Source organism: Notolepis coatsorum (genome assembly GCF_963971535.1).
Source record: "Notolepis coatsorum genome assembly, chromosome: 13".
In the NCBI taxonomy this organism is placed as follows: domain Eukaryota; kingdom Metazoa; phylum Chordata; class Actinopteri; order Aulopiformes; family Paralepididae; genus Notolepis; species Notolepis coatsorum.
In genome coordinates, this window is record NC_140177.1 from 18,671,733 (window position 1) to 18,693,160 (window position 21,428).

The 21,428-nt window shown below is 44.2% G+C and overlaps 1 protein-coding gene across 1 annotated transcript in view; it reads right to left on the reverse strand.

Annotated features, from left to right (window-relative positions):
- The window catches only part of LOC311239280 (uncharacterized protein), a gene marked incomplete at both ends in the record, with an annotated part of 54,528 nt that extends 37,614 nt beyond the window's left edge, over positions 1 to 16,914 (reverse strand). Inside the window, one exon of the mRNA XM_084327585.1 lies at positions 16,252 to 16,914. Within this exon, the coding sequence (XP_084183711.1) occupies positions 16,252 to 16,914 (663 nt within the window). The remainder of the gene's footprint in view (positions 1 to 16,251) is intronic.
- Positions 16,915 to 21,428: the final 4,514 nt, after the last annotated feature.

The following is a 21,428-nucleotide window of genomic DNA, read 5'->3' on the forward strand; positions in this document are numbered from 1 at the left end:
CAACGACAACAACATCCTACCTCCGGCGTCGGGTGCCTACATTCCACCCGACGCCGGAGCAATCAACACATCCGACGCCGCCGCAGAGGAACACACGGGAGGACGAGAGGTGAGAGAAGGTACCGGGGCTAATCAACTCGACGGTGATGCAGGTAGCCGGCAGGCTAACACAGCAAACTACCGGAGCCAAAGGACCCTGCCCTTCCCCCACCGAAAGCCACCCGGTCAGCGAGACATCACCACAGGGAGCCGGCGGGATGGAATCAACACAGCCCCCTGCCCCCCCCTCCCCACGGAATTCCATCACCCGGGCATCGAGACGGAATATACACAGACGCTAACAGATGAACCAGGACAGGATAAAAAATCACACCCACCCCCCCTCCCACACACGGACCAAATAATAACAACACAACCCACCCCCCCCCCCCCCCCCTGTCGCGGGACACCCACCCTGATCAAAGGATCCCACACCCCCCCCCCCGGACATCACAGAGCCCCCCCCCACCCTACCCACAGACGAAGAATGTTACCTTGATCTCAAAGATATAGGCAACACAGCAAACAAAAACGGACTACATATTTTCCATCTAAATGTAAACAGCCTAAGACACAAACTGGCAGAAATAAGACAACATTTAATTAGCGGTAAGGTAAACATTCTATGTTTCTCTGAAACTAAACTGGATTCATCAATAACAGACCCGGAAATAGAATTAGAGAACTATTCAATAGTCCGTAATGACAGGAACAGGCATGGAGGTGGTGTCTGTATGTACATTCATAAAGACACCAAATTCATTAACCGTACGGACCTAGATCATGAGGCTATTGAAACTGTATTTGTAGAAATTTTATTTGAAAGGGCTAAATCTGTTCTAGTGGCACAATTTACAGACCGCCAGACCAAAATGGTTTTTATGATGTGTTGGATGTGTGCTTAGCTGGAGCTGAGGATACAGAAAAGATTCTTATTGGGGATTGGAACACGGATATGCAACAAAAAGATGCACCCGTCTTCAAATCCTTCAATAGGTTTTGTGATCTGCATGGCCTCAGCCAGCTAATCACCCAACCCACACATGTATGTGAGTCAACTCAGACTACCATTGACCTCATCCTGACCTCTGACAAGTCCAAGATCTCCAATAAAGGGGTTATAGCATGCGGGTTAAGTGATCATTATATGATATTCTGTACCCGCAAAAAGCTAAAACAAAAGGCTGGCTGTCACAAAACAGTCACATCTAGAGACCTCAAAACCTACTCTAGCGAGGCCTTTAACCTTGAACTGGAGTCTGGACTGGTCAGATGAACTCAATGGTACACTGGTTGAAGAAACATGGCTTGTTTTCAAAACCAAATTTTCAACAATACTAAACAACATGGCCCCCCTAAGAACCACCAGGGTAAAAAATCGCGCTGAGCCGTGGATGCACACTGAAATACTGACCGCTATGAAAACCAGAGACAAAAAATGCTCTGAGTTTCGTAAAAGTCAGTCAAAGCTTACCAAAAGCACGAGCATTGAACTCCAAGCCCACGTGACTGAACTCAAACTGGAAAGAAGCAGACTAAGAAATGACGTAAACTCCATGATCAAAACAGCAAAAAAAAATGTATCAATGACAAAACTGAGGAAAACAAAAACAAACCACGTGAACTTTGGAAATTACTCAATAATCAACTAGGCTGCAGTAAAAAACTTAAAACCAGATTCTCAAACATAAACATAAAGACGGACAACACGCTCATCACAGACAAGCTTGATGTAGCCAATGACTTAAACATTTTATTCACAAACATAGCCACAACACTGGTAAACAAACTACCCTCCCACTCAGGGCATTATGGGGTAGAACACATAGTAGCATACTACAAGAACCTAGGGGTCCACAAAGACGACTTCAAACTGGAAATGGTAACAACAGATGAGGTACTCAAAAAACTGAGCGCCCTCCAACCTAACAAGGCCACTGGCCATGACAGCATCCCCTCCAAATTCCTCAGAGACTCAGCAGCCGCCATCACCCCAGTCATCACACACATAATAAACCTCTCCATAAAACAGGGACACGTCCCCAAGGACTTCAAAATTGCGAGAGTAACACCCCTGCACAAAAAGGGAAGTAAATTAGACCCAGGCAACTACCGCCCTGTTTCTATCCTTACCTCCATCTCGAAAGTCATGGAAAAAAAATTATACGAACAGGTCGAAAAGTACCTCGCGAAAAAAATCTAATCTACGAATTCCAATCTGGCTTCAGAACATCCCACTCCACTGACACATGGCTTCTCTATTTAAACAACCACATCAAACAAGAGGTGGATGCGGGCAAATACTGCGGCATGGTCATGCTGGACCTACAAAAGGCCTTCAACACTGTCAATCACACCATTCTGATTGACAAGCTAAAAGCAATTGGTTTTGATAGTCTATCAGTGAGCTGGATGCAATCCTACCTGGAGGGGAGAGAACAGATGGTGGAGGTAAACAGTACCCTATCCCCCCCCCCCCCTCACAGTGATCTGTGGTGTTCCACAAGGAAGCATACTAGGACCGCTACTGTTCCTAATTTATGCAAATGACATGTCGTCAGCTTGTGACTGCAACTTGTTCCTGTTTGCGGACGACTCAGCCCTGCTGGTCTCTGACAAGAACAAGTTACAGGTTGAAAAAACCCTCAGCTCGGAACTAGGCAAAATCTGCATATGGCTCGCTGATAACAAACTATCATTACACCTGGGTAAAACAGAGTCCATTCTCTTTGGTTCAAATAACAAACTCAGCAAGACCGACGGCTTCTCAGTTACAGTGGGTGCAGGGCCGCCTCAGGGGGTGTGCAAGCAGTGCGGTCGCACAGGGCCTCGCGGGAAGGGGGGCCTCGCACAAAAATAAAAATAAACAGAAATATTTTTTTTTTTTTTTTTTTTTTGCAAGGCCCCCCTTCCCGCGAGGCCCTTTTTCATCACAGACCTAAAATCTAGTTTTGCTTATATGCTTATATATTTCACATTAGACACGTTTGTAGAATGTTCCTGGCTCTGCGGCTCTGCACTATTCTCTATTGGAGCTCTGGGGCTCTGCAGATTGGTTTCAAGAAGGGAGGGGTTACATCATGTGTATGCCGGCGTGCGTCAGCTGCGTTTGACTATTTTGTGCGTGCAGCTTTGGAGGTTATGCTTAGTTATGCCAGCCAAAACGAAGAGGACGGTCATTCGGCAGATGGACTGAAGATGAAAGTTGTTGCATGTTAGACAGTTCAGTCAGGCTAGCCATCCCGGCTAAAGGCAGGGACAGCTAGTTAGCTTTAGCTACGTTATAATATTGAGTGCTAACGTGTGGTTCAGTCGGGATAGCCATGATGATGTCGGCTAGTAGCTAGCTTAGCTAAAGGCTAACTAGCGTTAGCTAACCTAGAGAGAGCGCATGCAGCATTGTTATGCCAAGATGAAGAGGACGGTCATTCGGCAGATGAACTTCGTCAACTCCACGCGGTTGTCTCCATCCTCTTGGACGTTTGGTGAGTTTTTAATGCACTCTATTCTATTCCCGCCGTGGATATATCTCTCTCTCTCTCTCGGGAGCCAAACGGGCCGGCTAGCTGTTGTAGTAGCTAACGGTGTGTGGCCTGGTGTCAGCACCTGGTGCGAGGGAGGTGAGCTTGGTGTTTCATTATGAGAATATCTCCATGCTCAAGTCGGCTATAGTCCGCGAGGGACTTGTTGCCGGCACCGCTATGGTAAACACCACTCTGTAGTGGGACGTGTATTGCCTTCTTTTTCCCTTCCCTCTTCGGATGAGAAGAGGAAAACACAGCGGCTGTCTGAAGTGTTGGCCTGTATTGCTTTTCTCACGTTGTACAGTTTTTCAGTGGTAGCCGCATAGCTTGCTTCTGCGTTAGCTAGTGGTTAGCGATAGCCGGGTTGAGCTAACTGTTAGCCAGTTAGCTGTTTAGCTACGACGTTAGCTGCTCGTTTTATGATGTGTTGGATGTGTGCTTAGCTGGAGCTGAGGATACAGAAAAGATTCTTATTGGGGATTGGAACACGGATATGCAACAAAAAGATGCACCCGTCTTCAAATCCTTCAATAGGTTTTGTGATCTGCATGGCCTCAGCCAGCTAATCACCCAACCCACACATGTATGTGAGTCAACTCAGACTACCATTGACCTCATCCTGACCTCTGACAAGTCCAAGATCTCCAATAAAGGGGTTATAGCATGCGGGTTAAGTGATCATTATATGATATTCTGTACCCGCAAAAAGCTAAAACAAAAGGCTGGCTGTCACAAAACAGTCACATCTAGAGACCTCAAAACCTACTCTAGCGAGGCCTTTAACCTTGAACTGGAGTCTGGACTGGTCAGATGAACTCAATGGTACACTGGTTGAAGAAACATGGCTTGTTTTCAAAACCAAATTTTCAACAATACTAAACAACATGGCCCCCCTAAGAACCACCAGGGTAAAAAATCGCGCTGAGCCGTGGATGCACACTGAAATACTGACCGCTATGAAAACCAGAGACAAAAAATGCTCTGAGTTTCGTAAAAGTCAGTCAAAGCTTACCAAAAGCACGAGCATTGAACTCCAAGCCCACGTGACTGAACTCAAACTGGAAAGAAGCAGACTAAGAAATGACGTAAACTCCATGATCAAAACAGCAAAAAAAAATGTATCAATGACAAAACTGAGGAAAACAAAAACAAACCACGTGAACTTTGGAAATTACTCAATAATCAACTAGGCTGCAGTAAAAAACTTAAAACCAGATTCTCAAACATAAACATAAAGACGGACAACACGCTCATCACAGACAAGCTTGATGTAGCCAATGACTTAAACATTTTATTCACAAACATAGCCACAACACTGGTAAACAAACTACCCTCCCACTCAGGGCATTATGGGGTAGAACACATAGTAGCATACTACAAGAACCTAGGGGTCCACAAAGACGACTTCAAACTGGAAATGGTAACAACAGATGAGGTACTCAAAAAACTGAGCGCCCTCCAACCTAACAAGGCCACTGGCCATGACAGCATCCCCTCCAAATTCCTCAGAGACTCAGCAGCCGCCATCACCCCAGTCATCACACACATAATAAACCTCTCCATAAAACAGGGACACGTCCCCAAGGACTTCAAAATTGCGAGAGTAACACCCCTGCACAAAAAGGGAAGTAAATTAGACCCAGGCAACTACCGCCCTGTTTCTATCCTTACCTCCATCTCGAAAGTCATGGAAAAAAAATTATACGAACAGGTCGAAAAGTACCTCGCGAAAAAAATCTAATCTACGAATTCCAATCTGGCTTCAGAACATCCCACTCCACTGACACATGGCTTCTCTATTTAAACAACCACATCAAACAAGAGGTGGATGCGGGCAAATACTGCGGCATGGTCATGCTGGACCTACAAAAGGCCTTCAACACTGTCAATCACACCATTCTGATTGACAAGCTAAAAGCAATTGGTTTTGATAGTCTATCAGTGAGCTGGATGCAATCCTACCTGGAGGGGAGAGAACAGATGGTGGAGGTAAACAGTACCCTATCCCCCCCCCCCCCTCACAGTGATCTGTGGTGTTCCACAAGGAAGCATACTAGGACCGCTACTGTTCCTAATTTATGCAAATGACATGTCGTCAGCTTGTGACTGCAACTTGTTCCTGTTTGCGGACGACTCAGCCCTGCTGGTCTCTGACAAGAACAAGTTACAGGTTGAAAAAACCCTCAGCTCGGAACTAGGCAAAATCTGCATATGGCTCGCTGATAACAAACTATCATTACACCTGGGTAAAACAGAGTCCATTCTCTTTGGTTCAAATAACAAACTCAGCAAGACCGACGGCTTCTCAGTTACAGTGGGTGCAGGGCCGCCTCAGGGGGTGTGCAAGCAGTGCGGTCGCACAGGGCCTCGCGGGAAGGGGGGCCTCGCACAAAAATAAAAATAAACAGAAATATTTTTTTTTTTTTTTTTTTTTTTGCAAGGCCCCCCTTCCCGCGAGGCCCTTTTTCATCACAGACCTAAAATCTAGTTTTGCTTATATGCTTATATATTTCACATTAGACACGTTTGTAGAATGTTCCTGGCTCTGCGGCTCTGCACTATTCTCTATTGGAGCTCTGGGGCTCTGCAGATTGGTTTCAAGAAGGGAGGGGTTACATCATGTGTATGCCGGCGTGCGTCAGCTGCGTTTGACTATTTTGTGCGTGCAGCTTTGGAGGTTATGCTTAGTTATGCCAGCCAAAACGAAGAGGACGGTCATTCGGCAGATGGACTGAAGATGAAAGTTGTTGCATGTTAGACAGTTCAGTCAGGCTAGCCATCCCGGCTAAAGGCAGGGACAGCTAGTTAGCTTTAGCTACGTTATAATATTGAGTGCTAACGTGTGGTTCAGTCGGGATAGCCATGATGATGTCGGCTAGTAGCTAGCTTAGCTAAAGGCTAACTAGCGTTAGCTAACCTAGAGAGAGCGCATGCAGCATTGTTATGCCAAGATGAAGAGGACGGTCATTCGGCAGATGAACTTCGTCAACTCCACGCGGTTGTCTCCATCCTCTTGGACGTTTGGTGAGTTTTTAATGCACTCTATTCTATTCCCGCCGTGGATATATCTCTCTCTCTCTCTCGGGAGCCAAACGGGCCGGCTAGCTGTTGTAGTAGCTAACGGTGTGTGGCCTGGTGTCAGCACCTGGTGCGAGGGAGGTGAGCTTGGTGTTTCATTATGAGAATATCTCCATGCTCAAGTCGGCTATAGTCCGCGAGGGACTTGTTGCCGGCACCGCTATGGTAAACACCACTCTGTAGTGGGACGTGTATTGCCTTCTTTTTCCCTTCCCTCTTCGGATGAGAAGAGGAAAACACAGCGGCTGTCTGAAGTGTTGGCCTGTATTGCTTTTCTCACGTTGTACAGTTTTTCAGTGGTAGCCGCATAGCTTGCTTCTGCGTTAGCTAGTGGTTAGCGATAGCCGGGTTGAGCTAACTGTTAGCCAGTTAGCTGTTTAGCTACGACGTTAGCTGCTCGTTTTCGCTCGGCTGGGAACGTTAGCTTGATGCTATCAGTTAGCCTAGAGTTAGCTGTTAGCTTGTGCTACGACCATTGACATTAGCCGTGAGAATAGCAGGCCCTGGCACTCTGACTACGACATCATCTTTGACAGAAGATGTAGTCGGACCTGCACCATGACAAGGCTCCGGCCATAGCTTCTTTTTGTCTCGCCAGCGAGAGGCCTTTCGTCAACGTGGAGACCTGTGTTGCGGCCTTTCGCCCTGCGTTCCTTGGTGCAGGTAAGATGTCCATTGGACATTACCCCACTCTTCCATCCTTCCCCTCCCGAATGTTTTGTTAACGATGTTTTTTTCCAGGCAAAACATATGTTACTTCACAACATTTGGAGATACGACATGTGCTGTGTGTGAATTGTCTTGGTCGTTTGTGTAGCTTGGGTAGCGTTGGCCAAAGCTGTGTGTGGCCTGGTGTCAGTACCTGGCTACTCTATTTGCAGTTAGCCTGGCTCCTTGCTACTTTGTTTTCTCTGGTATAGACCCTCTTCTCTTTGGATTTAAGTGTTGATATTTGTCCTTTTGGATCTATGTATATTCATGTTGCCTTTGTGAAGTTATCTTTTCCTTCTGTTTTGTTCTTCCATTAAAAGTTGAATATCCTTTAGGGGCTCATCTTTGCTTATCTCTCTCATACATGCTCTCTCTCTCTAACACACACACAGACATGCTCTCTCTCTCTAACACACAAACACACATGCTCTCTCTCTCTCTCTCTCTCTCTCTTTCTAACACACAGACATGCTCTATATCTCTCTCTAACACACAAAATGACATGTTCTCTCTCTATATATTTCTCTCTCTTTCTAACACACATATACATGCTCTCTCTCTAACACACACACAAACAGACATGCTCTCTCTCTATCTCTCTCTCGCTGGCCTTGCTCTGGTGGAGGGTCAGGGGCATTGCCGGGTCTGTGCAGCGATAACACTGTATATTGACTGTAGAACGGGAGCTCTCTCTCGCTCTCTCTCTTGCTATATGTTGACTGTACCATGCCCAGCCTCGGGCAGCGCTATTATTTAAGAATATGTTGACTGTACCATGCCCAGCCTCGGGCAGCGCTATTATTTAAGAATATGTTGACGTAAAAATATTTTTTTTTCTTTTTTTTTTACCTTTTAGAGGGGGGGGGGGCCTCGCGTTTAAATCTTGCACAGGGCCTCGCATTTCTCCCAGGCGGCCCTGAGTGGGTGACAATATTGTCACAAGGAAAGATGAAATTACATACCTAGGTTCCATCCTAGAGGCAAATCTTTCCTGTGACAAAATGGCATCCAATGTAATAAAAAAAAGTCAACCAACAAACTCGATTCTTGTACCGGATCTCCTCACTGGTAAACAAGAATACCCTGAAGACTCTGGCAGGAGCACTCATTCAAGGGTACTACGACTATGCTTGCACCTCATGGTACCAAAGCACCTCAAAGGCGCTAAAAACAAAATTACAAACATCTCAAAACAAACTGGTCTGCTTGACCTTACTCCTAGAACCCACCTCACCCCTGCCCACTTTGACAACCTAGGATGGCTTAGAGTAGACGACAGAGTACAGCAACTTGCAATGGGCCTGGTCTACAAGATACACTACACGACCAAGGTACCCATGTACATGTCAAAATACTTCCCAAAGGTCAGTGAATACCACGATCACAACACCAGAGGGAGCTCCACAAATCATGTTAAACCCAGATTTGGCTCAAACAAGGGACTAAACACGTTTCGCAATTATGCCACATCAATGTGGAACGCCCTACCCAAAGCTGTAAAGGAATGTGAATCACTACCCTAGTCTGGTTTTGAATTATGCCAGAGTTGTTGCTCATCTTATTTGTTAGCGTGCCACCTAGTTTTTTCATAGTGTATTTCCTTGGTGCAAAGCCCTGCCTAAAGAATGACTCGAGGTTAGTTATATTTTCAGTAGTGCTGTCAGGCGATTAAAAAAATTCATCTAATTAATTACAGGATTTGTAATTAATTTATCTAATTAATCGCATTTTAATCGCATAACCATTTTATGCCTGATATTCTATATTCTATAATCATATTTCAAATTGCATGTGTCCGGATGGCAGAATTCAGTACTGTATCTACAAAACCGTCTGTTTAATCATCTTCCATCTATTAATTTGCTTAGATTTTCCAGGTCTGGTCAATTTGAGCATGGTGTTATTCACAGTCAAAGATAACGTTTGTTTTATTGATATTCTCATCTGGTTCATTACAATTTACTCAAGCCTAGTAACAGACACAGTATTTCTGACACTGGGAAATTCATACATTCCCTGAGATCCATAGATGTCCCTAGAATCAGATACCAAGAACATGCAAATGGACCATATTAAAAAAAAGTCTGTAAATGTGTATTCTACGTTCTTATGGAATGAATGAGATAAAAAAAAAATAAAAAAAATTGTAATTAATTTTGACTTAATTTTCATAACGCGATAATTTGCTGTGTAATTAATTAATCTAATTAACGCGATAAACTGACAGTCCTAATTTTCAGTGTATTTCCTTGGTGCAAAGCCCTGCCTAAAGAATGACGGTGGAGGTTAGTTATATTTCCACAGTGTATTTCCTTGGTGCAAAGCCCTGTCTAAAGAATGATGGTGGAGGTTAGTTATATTTCCACAGTGTATTTCCTTGGTGCAAAGCCCTGTCTAAAGAATGACGGTGGAGGTTAGTTATATTTCCGCAGTGTATTTCCTTGGTGCAAAGCCCTGAATAAAGAATGACGTGGAGGTTAGTTATATTTTCACAGTGTATTTCCTTGGTGCAAAGCCCTGCCTAAAGAATGACGTGGAGGTTAGTTATATTTCCACAGTGTATTTCCTTGGTGCAAAGCCCTGCCTAAAGAATGACGTGGAGGTTAGTTATATTTTCACAGTGTATTTCCTTGGTGCAAAGCCCTGCCTAAAGAATGACGGTGGAGGTTAGTTATATTTCCACAGTGTATTTCCTTGGTGCAAAGCCCTGTCTAAAGAATGACTGGAGGTTAGTTATATTTTCACAGTGTATTTCCTTGGTGCAAAGCCCTGTCTAAAGAATGACAGTGGAGGTTAGTTATATTTCCACAGTGTATTTCCTTGGTGCAAAGCCCTGCCTAAAGAATGACGTGGAGGTTAGTTATATTTTCACAGTGTATTTCCTTGGTGCAAAGCCCTGTCTAAAGAATGACTGGAGGTTAGTTATATTTTCACAGTGTATTTCCTTGGTGCAAAGCCCTGCCTAAAGAATGACAGTGGAGGTTAGTTATATTTTCACAGTGTATTTCCTTGGTGCAAAGCCCTGTCTAAAGAATGACGTGGAGGTTAGTTATATTTTCACAGTGTATTTCCTTGGTGCAAAGCCCTGCCTAAAGAATGACGTGGAGGTTAGTTATATTTTCACAGTGTATTTCCTTGGTGCAAAGCCCTGCCTAAAGAATGACGTGGAGGTTAGTTATATTTTCACAGTGTATTTCCTTGGTGCAAAGCCCTGCCTAATGAATGACGTGGAGGTTAGTTATATTTTCACAGTGTATTTCCTTGGTGCAAAGCCCTGCCTAAAGAATGACGGTGGAGGTTAGTTATATTTCCACAGTGTATTTCCTTGGTGCAAAGCCCTGCCTAAAGAATGACTGGAGGTTAGTTATATTTCCACAGTGTATTTCCTTGGTGCAAAGCCCTGCCTAAAGAATGACGGTGGAGGTTAGTTATATTTCCACAGTGTATTTCCTTGGTGCAAAGCCCTGTCTAAAGAATGACTGGAGGTTAGTTATATTTTCACAGTGTATTTCCTTGGTGCAAAGCCCTGTCTAACGAATGACAGTGGAGGTTAGTTATATTTCCACAGTGTATTTCCTTGGTGCAAAGCCCTGCCTAAAGAATGACTGGAGGTTAGTTATATTTCCACAGTGTATTTCCTTGGTGCAAAGCCCTGTCTAAAGAATGACTGGAGGTTAGTTATATTACCACAGTGTATTTCCTTGGTGCAAAGCCCTGCCTAAAGAATGACGTGGAGGTTAGTTATATTTCCACAGTGTATTTTCTTGGTGCAAAGCCCTGTCTAAAGAATGACGGTGGAGGTTAGTTATATTTCCACAGTGTATTTCCTTGGTGCAAAGCCCTGCCTAAAGAATGACGGTGGAGGTTAGTTATATTTCCACAGTGTATTTCCTTGGTGCAAAGCCCTGCCTAAAGAATGACGTGGAGGTTAGTTATATTTTCACAGTGTAATTCCTTGGTGTAAAGCCCTGCCTAAAGAATGACGTGGAGGTTAGTTATATTTCCACAGTGTATTTCCTTGGTGCAAAGCTCTGCCTAAAGAATGACGTGGAGGTTAGTTATATTTTCACAGTGTATTTCCTTGGTGCAAAGCCCTGTCTAAAGAATGACTGGAGGTTAGTTATATTTTCACAGTGTATTTCCTTGGTGCAAAGCCCTGCCTAAAGAATGACAGTGGAGGTTAGTTATATTTTCACAGTGTATTTCCTTGGTGCAAAGCCCTGTCTAAAGAATGACGTGGAGGTTAGTTATATTTTCACAGTGTATTTCCTTGGTGCAAAGCCCTGCCTAAAGAATGACGGTGGAGGTTAGTTATATTTCCACAGTGTATTTCCTTGGTGCAAAGCCCTGCCTAAAGAATGACTGGAGGTTAGTTATATTTCCACAGTGTATTTCCTTGGTGCAAAGCCCTGCCTAAAGAATGACGGTGGAGGTTAGTTATATTTCCACAGTGTATTTCCTTGGTGCAAAGCCCTGTCTAAAGAATGACTGGAGGTTAGTTATATTTTCACAGTGTATTTCCTTGGTGCAAAGCCCTGTCTAAAGAATGACTGGAGGTTAGTTATATTACCACAGTGTATTTCCTTGGTGCAAAGCCCTGCCTAAAGAATGACGTGGAGGTTAGTTATATTTCCACAGTGTATTTTCTTGGTGCAAAGCCCTGTCTAAAGAATGACGGTGGAGGTTAGTTATATTTCCACAGTGTATTTCCTTGGTGCAAAGCCCTGCCTAAAGAATGACGGTGGAGGTTAGTTATATTTCCACAGTGTATTTCCTTGGTGCAAAGCCCTGCCTAAAGAATGACGTGGAGGTTAGTTATATTTTCACAGTGTAATTCCTTGGTGTAAAGCCCTGCCTAAAGAATGACGTGGAGGTTAGTTATATTTCCACAGTGTATTTCCTTGGTGCAAAGCTCTGCCTAAAGAATGACGTGGAGGTTAGTTATATTTTCACAGTGTATTTCCTTGGTGCAAAGCCCTGCCTAAAGAATGACGGTGGAGGTTAGTTATATTTCCACAGTGTATTTCCTTGGTGCAACTGTCTAAAGAATGACTGGAGGTTAGTTATATTTTCACAGTGTATTTCCTTGGTGCAAAGCCCTGTCTAACGAATGACAGTGGAGGTTAGTTATATTTCCACAGTGTATTTCCTTGGTGCAAAGCCCTGTCTAAAGAATGACTGGAGGTTAGTTATATTTTCACAGTGTATTTCCTTGGTGCAAAGCCCTGTCTAAAGAATGACGGTGGAGTTTAGTTATATTTCCACAGTGTATTTCCTTGGTGCAAAGCCCTGCCTAAAGAATGACGGTGGAGGTTAGTTATATTTCCACAGTTTATTTCCTTGGTGCAAAGCCCTGCCTAAAGAATGACGTGGAGGTTAGTTATATTTCCACAGTGTATTTCCTTGGTGCAAAGCCCTGCCTAAAGAATGATGGTGGAGGTTAGTTATATTTCCACAGTGTATTTCCTTGGTGCAAAGCCCTGCCTAAAGAATGACGGTGGAGGTTAGTTATATTTCCACAGTGTATTTCCTTGGTGCAAAGCCGTGCCTAAAGAATGACTGAAGGTTAGTTATATTTCCACAGTGTATTTCCTTGGTGCAAAGCCCTCTCTAAAGAATGACTGGAGGTTAGTTATATTTCCACAGTGTATTTCCTTGGTGCAAAGCCCTGCCTAAAGAATGACGGTGGAGGTTAGTTATATTTTCACAGTGTATTTCCTTGGTGCAAAGCCCTGTCTAAAGAATGATTGTGGAGGTTAGTTATATTTTCACAGTGTATTTCCTTGGTGCAAAGCCCTGCCTAAAGAATGACGTGGAGGTTAGTTATATTTTCACAGTGTATTTCCTTGGTGCAAAGCCCTGCCTAAAGAATGACGTGGAGGTTAGTTATATTTTCACAGTGTATTTCCTTGGTGCAAAGCCCTGCCTAAAGAATGACGTGGAAGTTAGTTATATTTTCACAGTGTATTTCCTTGGTGCAAAGCCCTGTCTAAAGAATGACTGGAGGTTAGTTATATTTTCACAGTGTATTTCCTTGGTGCAAAGCCCTGTCTAAAGAATGACGTGGAAATTAGTTATATTTTCACAGTAAAGAATGACGTGGAGGTTAGTTATATTTTCACAGTAAAGAATGACGTGGAGGTTAGTTATATTAATGACGTGGAGGTTAGTAAATATTTCCCCCAGAAGGCTTTAGCAGCTCGTCATCTTTTGGAGATGTATTGTTTTGTTTTGTCCTCTTATTAGGGGTCCAAGGCCCGGCAGTGCTGGACATCTGTTGTATAGAACTTTCTCACACCGGCAAACAGACAAGACTCTTTCTTCTGATTATAATCCAGTTGATCTTTGCCCCAAATGACTCCGTTGAGGCATAATGACAGTGGTATAGCCAAGAAGCTCTTGTCAAAAAGGCTTTTCTTTTTCTGTTTACTGTTATATTTTGTTGTTGTTTCTAAATTGTATTTTTCCCTATTACTTTGTAACAGGATCAGAGGTTATCTTTTTTTTTTTTATCCACTTTTTCTCCCATTTTTCTATTTTCTCTCCCATCCCAATTTTCATATCGTCCAATTCAACCCTCCCCTGTCTTTGAACGTTGTTTCTTGCCTCCCACAAGCCGGCTGCAATGTGGACTAAGTCATACATAGCACGAGTCCCCTCCGATACTCGAGGTAACAGCCGTCGCATCTTTTCACCTGCACGGCTCGATCTTTCAGCATCGGGGGTCTGGGCTTTGGAGGGGCCCGCCCCCGTCGCTTCTTGATTCTACTGCGCAGGCGCACCAACCGACCTGTAGGAGTCGCTGTCCACAACGCCCAATCCCCACCCTTCAGTTTCCCTCCCCGTAATACGGCCAATGTGTATTACTGTGGACGACCAGCTAAACTGAAAGCAATGTGGAGAGCGGGGCTCGAACAGGAGGCATCCTGTTCGAGCCTAGTCTCCAGCATTCGCTGCGAGCGCCTTGCCCACTGCGCCACGTAGCCGCCCAGGATCAGAGGTTATCTAACAAACATAATTATGATTTATTTTTTAATTAATTGTATCCTATACATGTATGCATCATGGTTTCGCCCTTTCCTAAAATGTCTATGCAAACCCGGGGGGCTGGGAGGTGGGTTAAGAAGCGGCCTGGGCTGTCTTGCAGCCACAGGACCGCCAGAACGGAGGAAAAGACTGTCGCAACTGCAAACAGGCAGGCTACACAGAATATGAATATACTGACGGACAATCTATATACTGAAAAGACACTTTTTATGCCACTGTGTGAATTAATATGAAATGCTGATGTGAATGTCTCTTTCCCCTGAACTTGCTGAGAAAAAAAAGACAAAAGAAAAAGTTGGTCACAAAAGAAAAAAAAGGCAAGGGGTGTCGTTATAAATTGAAATTATTACATTTCGCTTGGGTAAAGCAGAGAATGTGAAGCATGGTTAAAATGCCATCTGAACTCGGAGCCAATACAATTTCAACCTTTAACTCCCAACAGAAGCAGAGTTGTGGCTTAGATTAGATTATAGACCAGTTGATCTTTGCCCCAAATGACTCCATCGAGGCATAATGACAGTGGTATAGCCAAGAAGCTCTTGTCAAAAAGGCAAGGGGTGTCGTTATATAAATTGAAATTATTACATTTCGCTTGGGTAAAGCAGAGCAGAAAAACAAACCAGAGGTGGCCCTTCTGAGGACGCATGTGAAGCATTGTTAAAATGCCATCTGAACTCAGAGCTATAACTATAACTCCCAACAGAAGCAGAGTTGTGGCTTAGATGAGATTAGATAAAGACAGACCCAAACCCTCAGGTTAAAAGCCGTTGGTCAGAGTCCTAAACCAATCTTTACTTACTGTACTAGTGAACATCAAGCACACTAGCTTACTGTACTAGTGAACATCAAGCACACTAGCTTACTGTACTAGTGAACATCAAGCACACTAGCTTACTGTACTAGTGAACATCAAGCACACTAGCTTACTGTACTAGTGAACAGCAAGCACACTAGCTTACTGTACTAGTGAACATCAAGCACACTAGCTTACTGTACTAGTGAACATCAAGCACACTAGCTTACTGTACTAGTGAACATCAAGCACACTAGCTTACTGTACTAGTGAACATCAAGCACACTAGCTTACTGTACTAGTGAACATCAAGCACACTAGCTTACTGTACTAGTGAACATCAAGCACACTAGCTTACTGTACTAGTGAACATCAAGTACACTAGCTTACTGTACTAGTGCACATCAAGTACACTAGCTTACTGTACTAGTGAACATCAAACACACTAGTTTACTGTACTAGTGAACATCAAGCACACTAGCTTACTGTACTAGTGAACATCAAGTACACTAGCTTACTGTACTAGTGAACATCAAGTACACTAGCTTACTGTACTAGTGAACATCAAACACACTAGTTTACTGTACTAGTGAACATCAAGTACACTAGCTGACCAGTGAACATCAAGCACACTAGCTTACTGTACCAGTGAACATCAAGCACACTAGCTTACTGTACTAGTGAACATCAAGTACACTAGCTTACTGTACTAGTGAACATCAAGTACACTAGCTTACTGTACTAGTGAACATCAAGTACACTAGCTGACCAGTGAACATCAAGTACACTAGCTGACCAGTGAACATCAAGCACACTAGCTGACCAGTGAACATCAAGTACACTAGCTGACCAGTGAACATCAAGTACACTAGCTGACCAGTGAACATCAAGCACACTAGCTGACCAGTGAACATCAAGCACACTAGCTGACCAGTGAACATCAAGTACACTAGCTGACCAGTGAACATCAAGTACACTAGCTGACCAGTGAACATCAAGCACACTAGCTGACCAGTGAACATCAAGCACACTAGCTGACCAGTGACCAGCAGCACTTACTCGTCGACCGTCTGCAGAGTAGAGCTTCAGGACTCTGAACTGCATGGTCTGGGACAGGTAATCCAACAGAGCGTCAAACGTGGGCGCAGTCCTCTTCTGCAGCACGACGGTCCGCTTGACGGCAGGGTCCCTGTTCTTGATGACCACGAGTCTCTTCGGCGTCCGCACCGCCACCCGGTCTGTGATCCTCGCCGGCCGGGCTTCATTCCCTCTGCCAGACCCGCCACGCCATCTGCGCCCTCCGCTGACGGGCCTGGTGACGGGCCGGGTGGTGTTCCACGGCACCTGCCGCCGGTTGACCGCATCCAGGTCCAGAGGTTTGACCCGTCTCTGATCGGAACACACGTAGGAGCCGCCGTCGTGGAAGTCCTCCAGGCCCCTGATGGGGCGGGTCCCGCGGGGCGTGGTGATGGTCCGCACTCCGAACGGCAGCGGCACCTTCTTGGACAGGGCGTCCAGCAAGGCGTCGTACGTCTTGAAGGTGCGCGCGTTGAGGACCATGCGGTGTCCGCTGAACTGCAGGTCCCCGCTCTTGTAGAAGCACAGCCGCTTGGAGGCGGACGGGTCGGATGTGGGCAGCAGGGAGCGGGAGGCCGGCGTCTGCCCGCTCTCGGAGGACACGCCTTGAGAGGGCGGCTCCGGGGGGAGGGGCGTGCTACTCATGTCGTCTGCAGACGTCTAGAGAGAAACCGGAGAGAGGAGGAAGGATGGTCAGTTGTGGATTGAAATTACTTATCCCTGTGAGGCCCAAATAAAAAAGACATTAGCAACTTCAGAGGCCAGAGAGTGGGACCTATTTACTATCCAATAGCATAGTGAGGCTGAACAACAGTCCCCATTGACTATGTAAAACAAAAAAAAACATTTACAGACTTTATGAATGGAAACGGACAGTGACAGTTAGCCTTCGGGAGAGGTGTTAGTTGGACAATGCATAGGCTACCCGTCACTGTCCGCTTCCATTCATTGTGCTAAGCTAGGCTAACGTGCCGCCCGATTTCTACTTTCTTTCTACTGAACGCACAGAGAGGAAACTGGTATCTATCTTCTTGTCTCTCTCTCTGGAGAAGACCATAAACTAATGTCCCCAAATGTTGGCGTGTTCTTTTAAGGATCGGACGGCCCGTATTCGAGCCGTCACACACTTGCGCGCACGTTGCGGCATTTTGCCCTCGTTTGTCGAGCGCTGACAGTGGGGGAAGGTGACACAAAAAGACAAAGAAGTCCATTGTTTTGACGTCACTAGAGCATCAAAATGAATGGCAGCGGATGGCCATTTTGGATAATCATGCCGAATCTTTACTGCTACACACATTACAAAAACCTTTATAAAACAATCCTTTTGTGCTGGGTTTTTATAAACGTTGAACCTGTACTACATAAGACTTCAGGCTACGTAACCATTATGTTTCCATACCAGCTCCTACCTCTCAGCTTAAAAACAGCTGGCAACCAGTAAAAATAAATGTGAGTACACAACTTTTACTTCAGTGTGTTCAAACCTTTGTTACTCTATTTCATTAGCACTCAACGTGATTTGTCTTTATTGTGTACGAAACGTCAGAATGTTACCTTTCAATAGAGACCAGACGCATGCATGTGCAATAAGTATAAAGTATAATAAATCGCAAATAACTTTGGGTATGCAATCGTCAAAATAATAAAAACGAGACCCATTTTTGCCCGATCCTTAAGAGGTTAAAGGAAATGAGTGGACCCCTAAGCCACGCCCAGAACACCATCACACACCATTACACCCATCATCACGATAAGTATCCCTTATCTACTCTTACTTACTTGTACTATCTACCCCTTATATATATAAGTGTATACCTTACCTACTCTTACTAGTTACTACTGGCCAGTATGACTACTACCATAGTGTGTTTATATACCTGTACATATTTATACCTGTACATATTAATACTATGGGGGCGACAGTGGCTCGGGGGGTAGAGGTTCCTGGTTCGATTCCCACCGCCGTCAGTGTGTGAATGTGTGAGTGAATGCATAAAATGTGAGGAACAAATTGAACAAAAGAGCTTGGGATAAAAGCGCTATATAAATGCAGTCCATTTATAAATGCAGTCCATTTACTACAACGTTGTCTAATTAGCACTATACTCAGTAGTACCTATTTGTATATTTTATACCCAGTTTAAATCACCTGTACATTGTATATTACTAAATGTATGTTACATTTGCACTCTGGCCAAACTTATTTTCCTTGTACTGTACTTGTGCTGTATAATGACGAAAAATTTTATCTAATCTAATCTAATTATTATGTCGGTGTTTCTTTGATTGCTTTTTCAAAACAACAGCTGTCGCTGTAAGCATTAGTACTTAATTCATGACCAACTTAAGTGATGAGCTGCATAAATAGCAGCACTGGCTGTGGCTCCAGAGACACGCAGCGGGGAACTGTCACAGCGGGACACTGCATAATCTGAGCCTAAGAAGATGAGATGACACACGCTGCGCGGTGAACGTTTCTAACGCTCCACGGTGATCTGAGGAGAGAACTTAACCCTTCCACTACCACACTACAAAAGGTTAACGCTTTCACTACCGCAGTACAAAGGGTTAACGCTTTCACTACCGCAGTACAAAGGGCTAACCCTTTTACTACCACACTACACAGAGTTAACCCTTTCACTACCACACTACAAAGAGTTAACACTTTCACTACCACACTACAAAGAGTTAACGCTTTCACTACCACACTACAAAGGGTTAACGCTTTCACTACCACACTACAACGGTTTAATGCTTTCACCACCACACTACAACGGGTTAATGCTTTCACTACCACACTACAAAGGGTTAATGCTTTCACTACCACACTACAAAGAGTTAACGCTTTCACTACCACACTACAAAGGGTTAACGCTTTCACTACCACACTACAAAGGGTTAATGATTTCACTGCCAGACTACAAAGAGTTAACGCTTTCACTACCACACTACAAAGGGTTAATGCTTTCACTACCACACTACAAAGAGTTAACGCTTTCACTACCACACACACTACAAAGGGTTAATTCTTTCACTACCACACTACAGAAGGTTAACCTTTCACTACCACACTACAGAAGGTTAACCTTCTATAGTGTGGTAGTGAAAGGGTTAAACAGCCCGAACACGTCGATTGTTGATCGCCAATATTAGATTCGATTCAAATGTATTGTCATTAAACAGCACAAAGTACAGTACAACGAAAAGAGGTTTGGCATCCAACCAGAGTGCAAATGTAACAGTAAAGTGCAACAGTGATATACAATGTACAGGTGATTAAACTGGGTATAAATTAGTACTAATGAGTAATAGTGCTAATCAGACGTATGTACAGAGCTGTAGTATTAATATGTACAGTGATACAGGTATAAGGACACTATGGTAGTAGTAAGTCATACTGCAGTGTAACCAGGGCCGCCGCTAGGGGCGTGCAAGCATTGCGGTCGCACAGGGCCTCGCGAGAAGGGGGGCCTCGAGAGAAGAGAAAAAATTTACATTTTTATTTTTTATAAAAAAAAAAATAGAATGTTAACAATCACTTTCCATCACAGACCTAAAATCTAGTTTAGCTTACATGCTTTCACATTAGACACGTTTGTAGAATAGTGTTCCGGGCTCTGCGGCTCTGCAGATAATACTATTGGTTTCATTCAATGACCCGTATACCTTTTTGCAAAGCATCGTGGGAGGACTAACACTAGGGGGAGCTGGTTGGCATCGGTCTGGTAGTCGGTAGAGAGATGTGAAGAAGACCGGTATTATCCACGAGGGGAGGGGGTACAGGTACGGGGTCTATTCGGCGCTATTCACGGGAGCGAGTGGATGTCTTGGCCAAGAGCATCCTACTTTTGAAAACCAAATGTGCAGCATGGGAGCAGAAGAAATAACGCTGCGTGCCGTAAGCTTATCAATACCAAGTATAGTGATTAGGTTATGCCAAGACGAAGAGGACATTTGGCAGATGGACTGAAGATGAAAGTTGTTGCGTGTTAGAACGTTCAATCAGGCTAGCCATGTCGGCTAGTAGCTTAGCTAAAGGCAGGGACAGCTAACTAGCGTTAGCTAACCTAGCTAGCTAGTTAGCTTTAGCTACGTAACGTTATCGAGTGCTAACGTGTGGTTCAGTTGGGCGAGCCATGTCGGCTAGTAGCTTTGCTAAAGGCAGGGACCGCTAACTAGCGTTATCGAGTGCTAACGTGTGGTTCAGTCGGGCTAGCCATGTCGGCTAGTAGCTTAGCTAAAGGCAGGGACAGCTAACTAGCGTTATCGAGTGCTAACGTGTGGCAGATAAACTAGGAACAGACTCCCAAGTTCATCCCAACGGGGGGGACAATATCATGGGACTGGTGAACTTTGTCATCTTGTGGTTTATCGGGGAGTGAACTCCTCCTGTCTACTGTGACCTCAGTCCTTGTGTTGTTTTGTTTACAATGTTTAATTCCTGCCTGGCTCAAGACCCTATTAGTATGTGTCCCTATTATCCCTGTTAGTCTAGTGTCCTTGTATTAGTGTCTAGTCCCCCCTTGTTGTTTTGTTACTTCATGTTCCTGTCTAGTCCTATCTTCCCCGTGTTGTTATGTTACATTGTATTGGAACCTGGTATTAGTGTCTAGTTTGTTCCCTCTGTATATTCATGCTCCTGTGTGTGTGTTGTCCACTCTATTCCCCGGTCTGGTTTAATGTTGGTGTCACTGTTAATGTCAGCAGGTGTGTCGTGTTAGTAATCAGTGTGATTAGTCCTCCTATATATTCTGTGCTGTCCTGTTACTTCCCTGTCGGTTTGTAAACGTATCTTGTGTCGTCCGTTGTTGTCAGAACATTATTATTATCATTATACCATTGTGGTTCTGATTTCAAGCAGCACCCTTCCGTGCTCTTCACGTTTAAACCCTTTGTTGTATATTCATTATCTGCCAGCTTAGGCTGTAGTATGTTTGTTGTTTTGTTCTTGTAGTTTTACTGTAAAGAGCGAAGTAAAGCCTCTTCTCAACTACACCCCGCTTGTGTCCTGCCTCTCTCTCATTCCTGTATTGCGCCTGGGTCCACACCACCAACAACGAGATTCTTACAACTATAGAAATACTGGGCTATTGAATCACTATAGAAGTGAAGCCTTTCTACAGTAAAACCACAGACACACTAAATCTATATTGTGTACA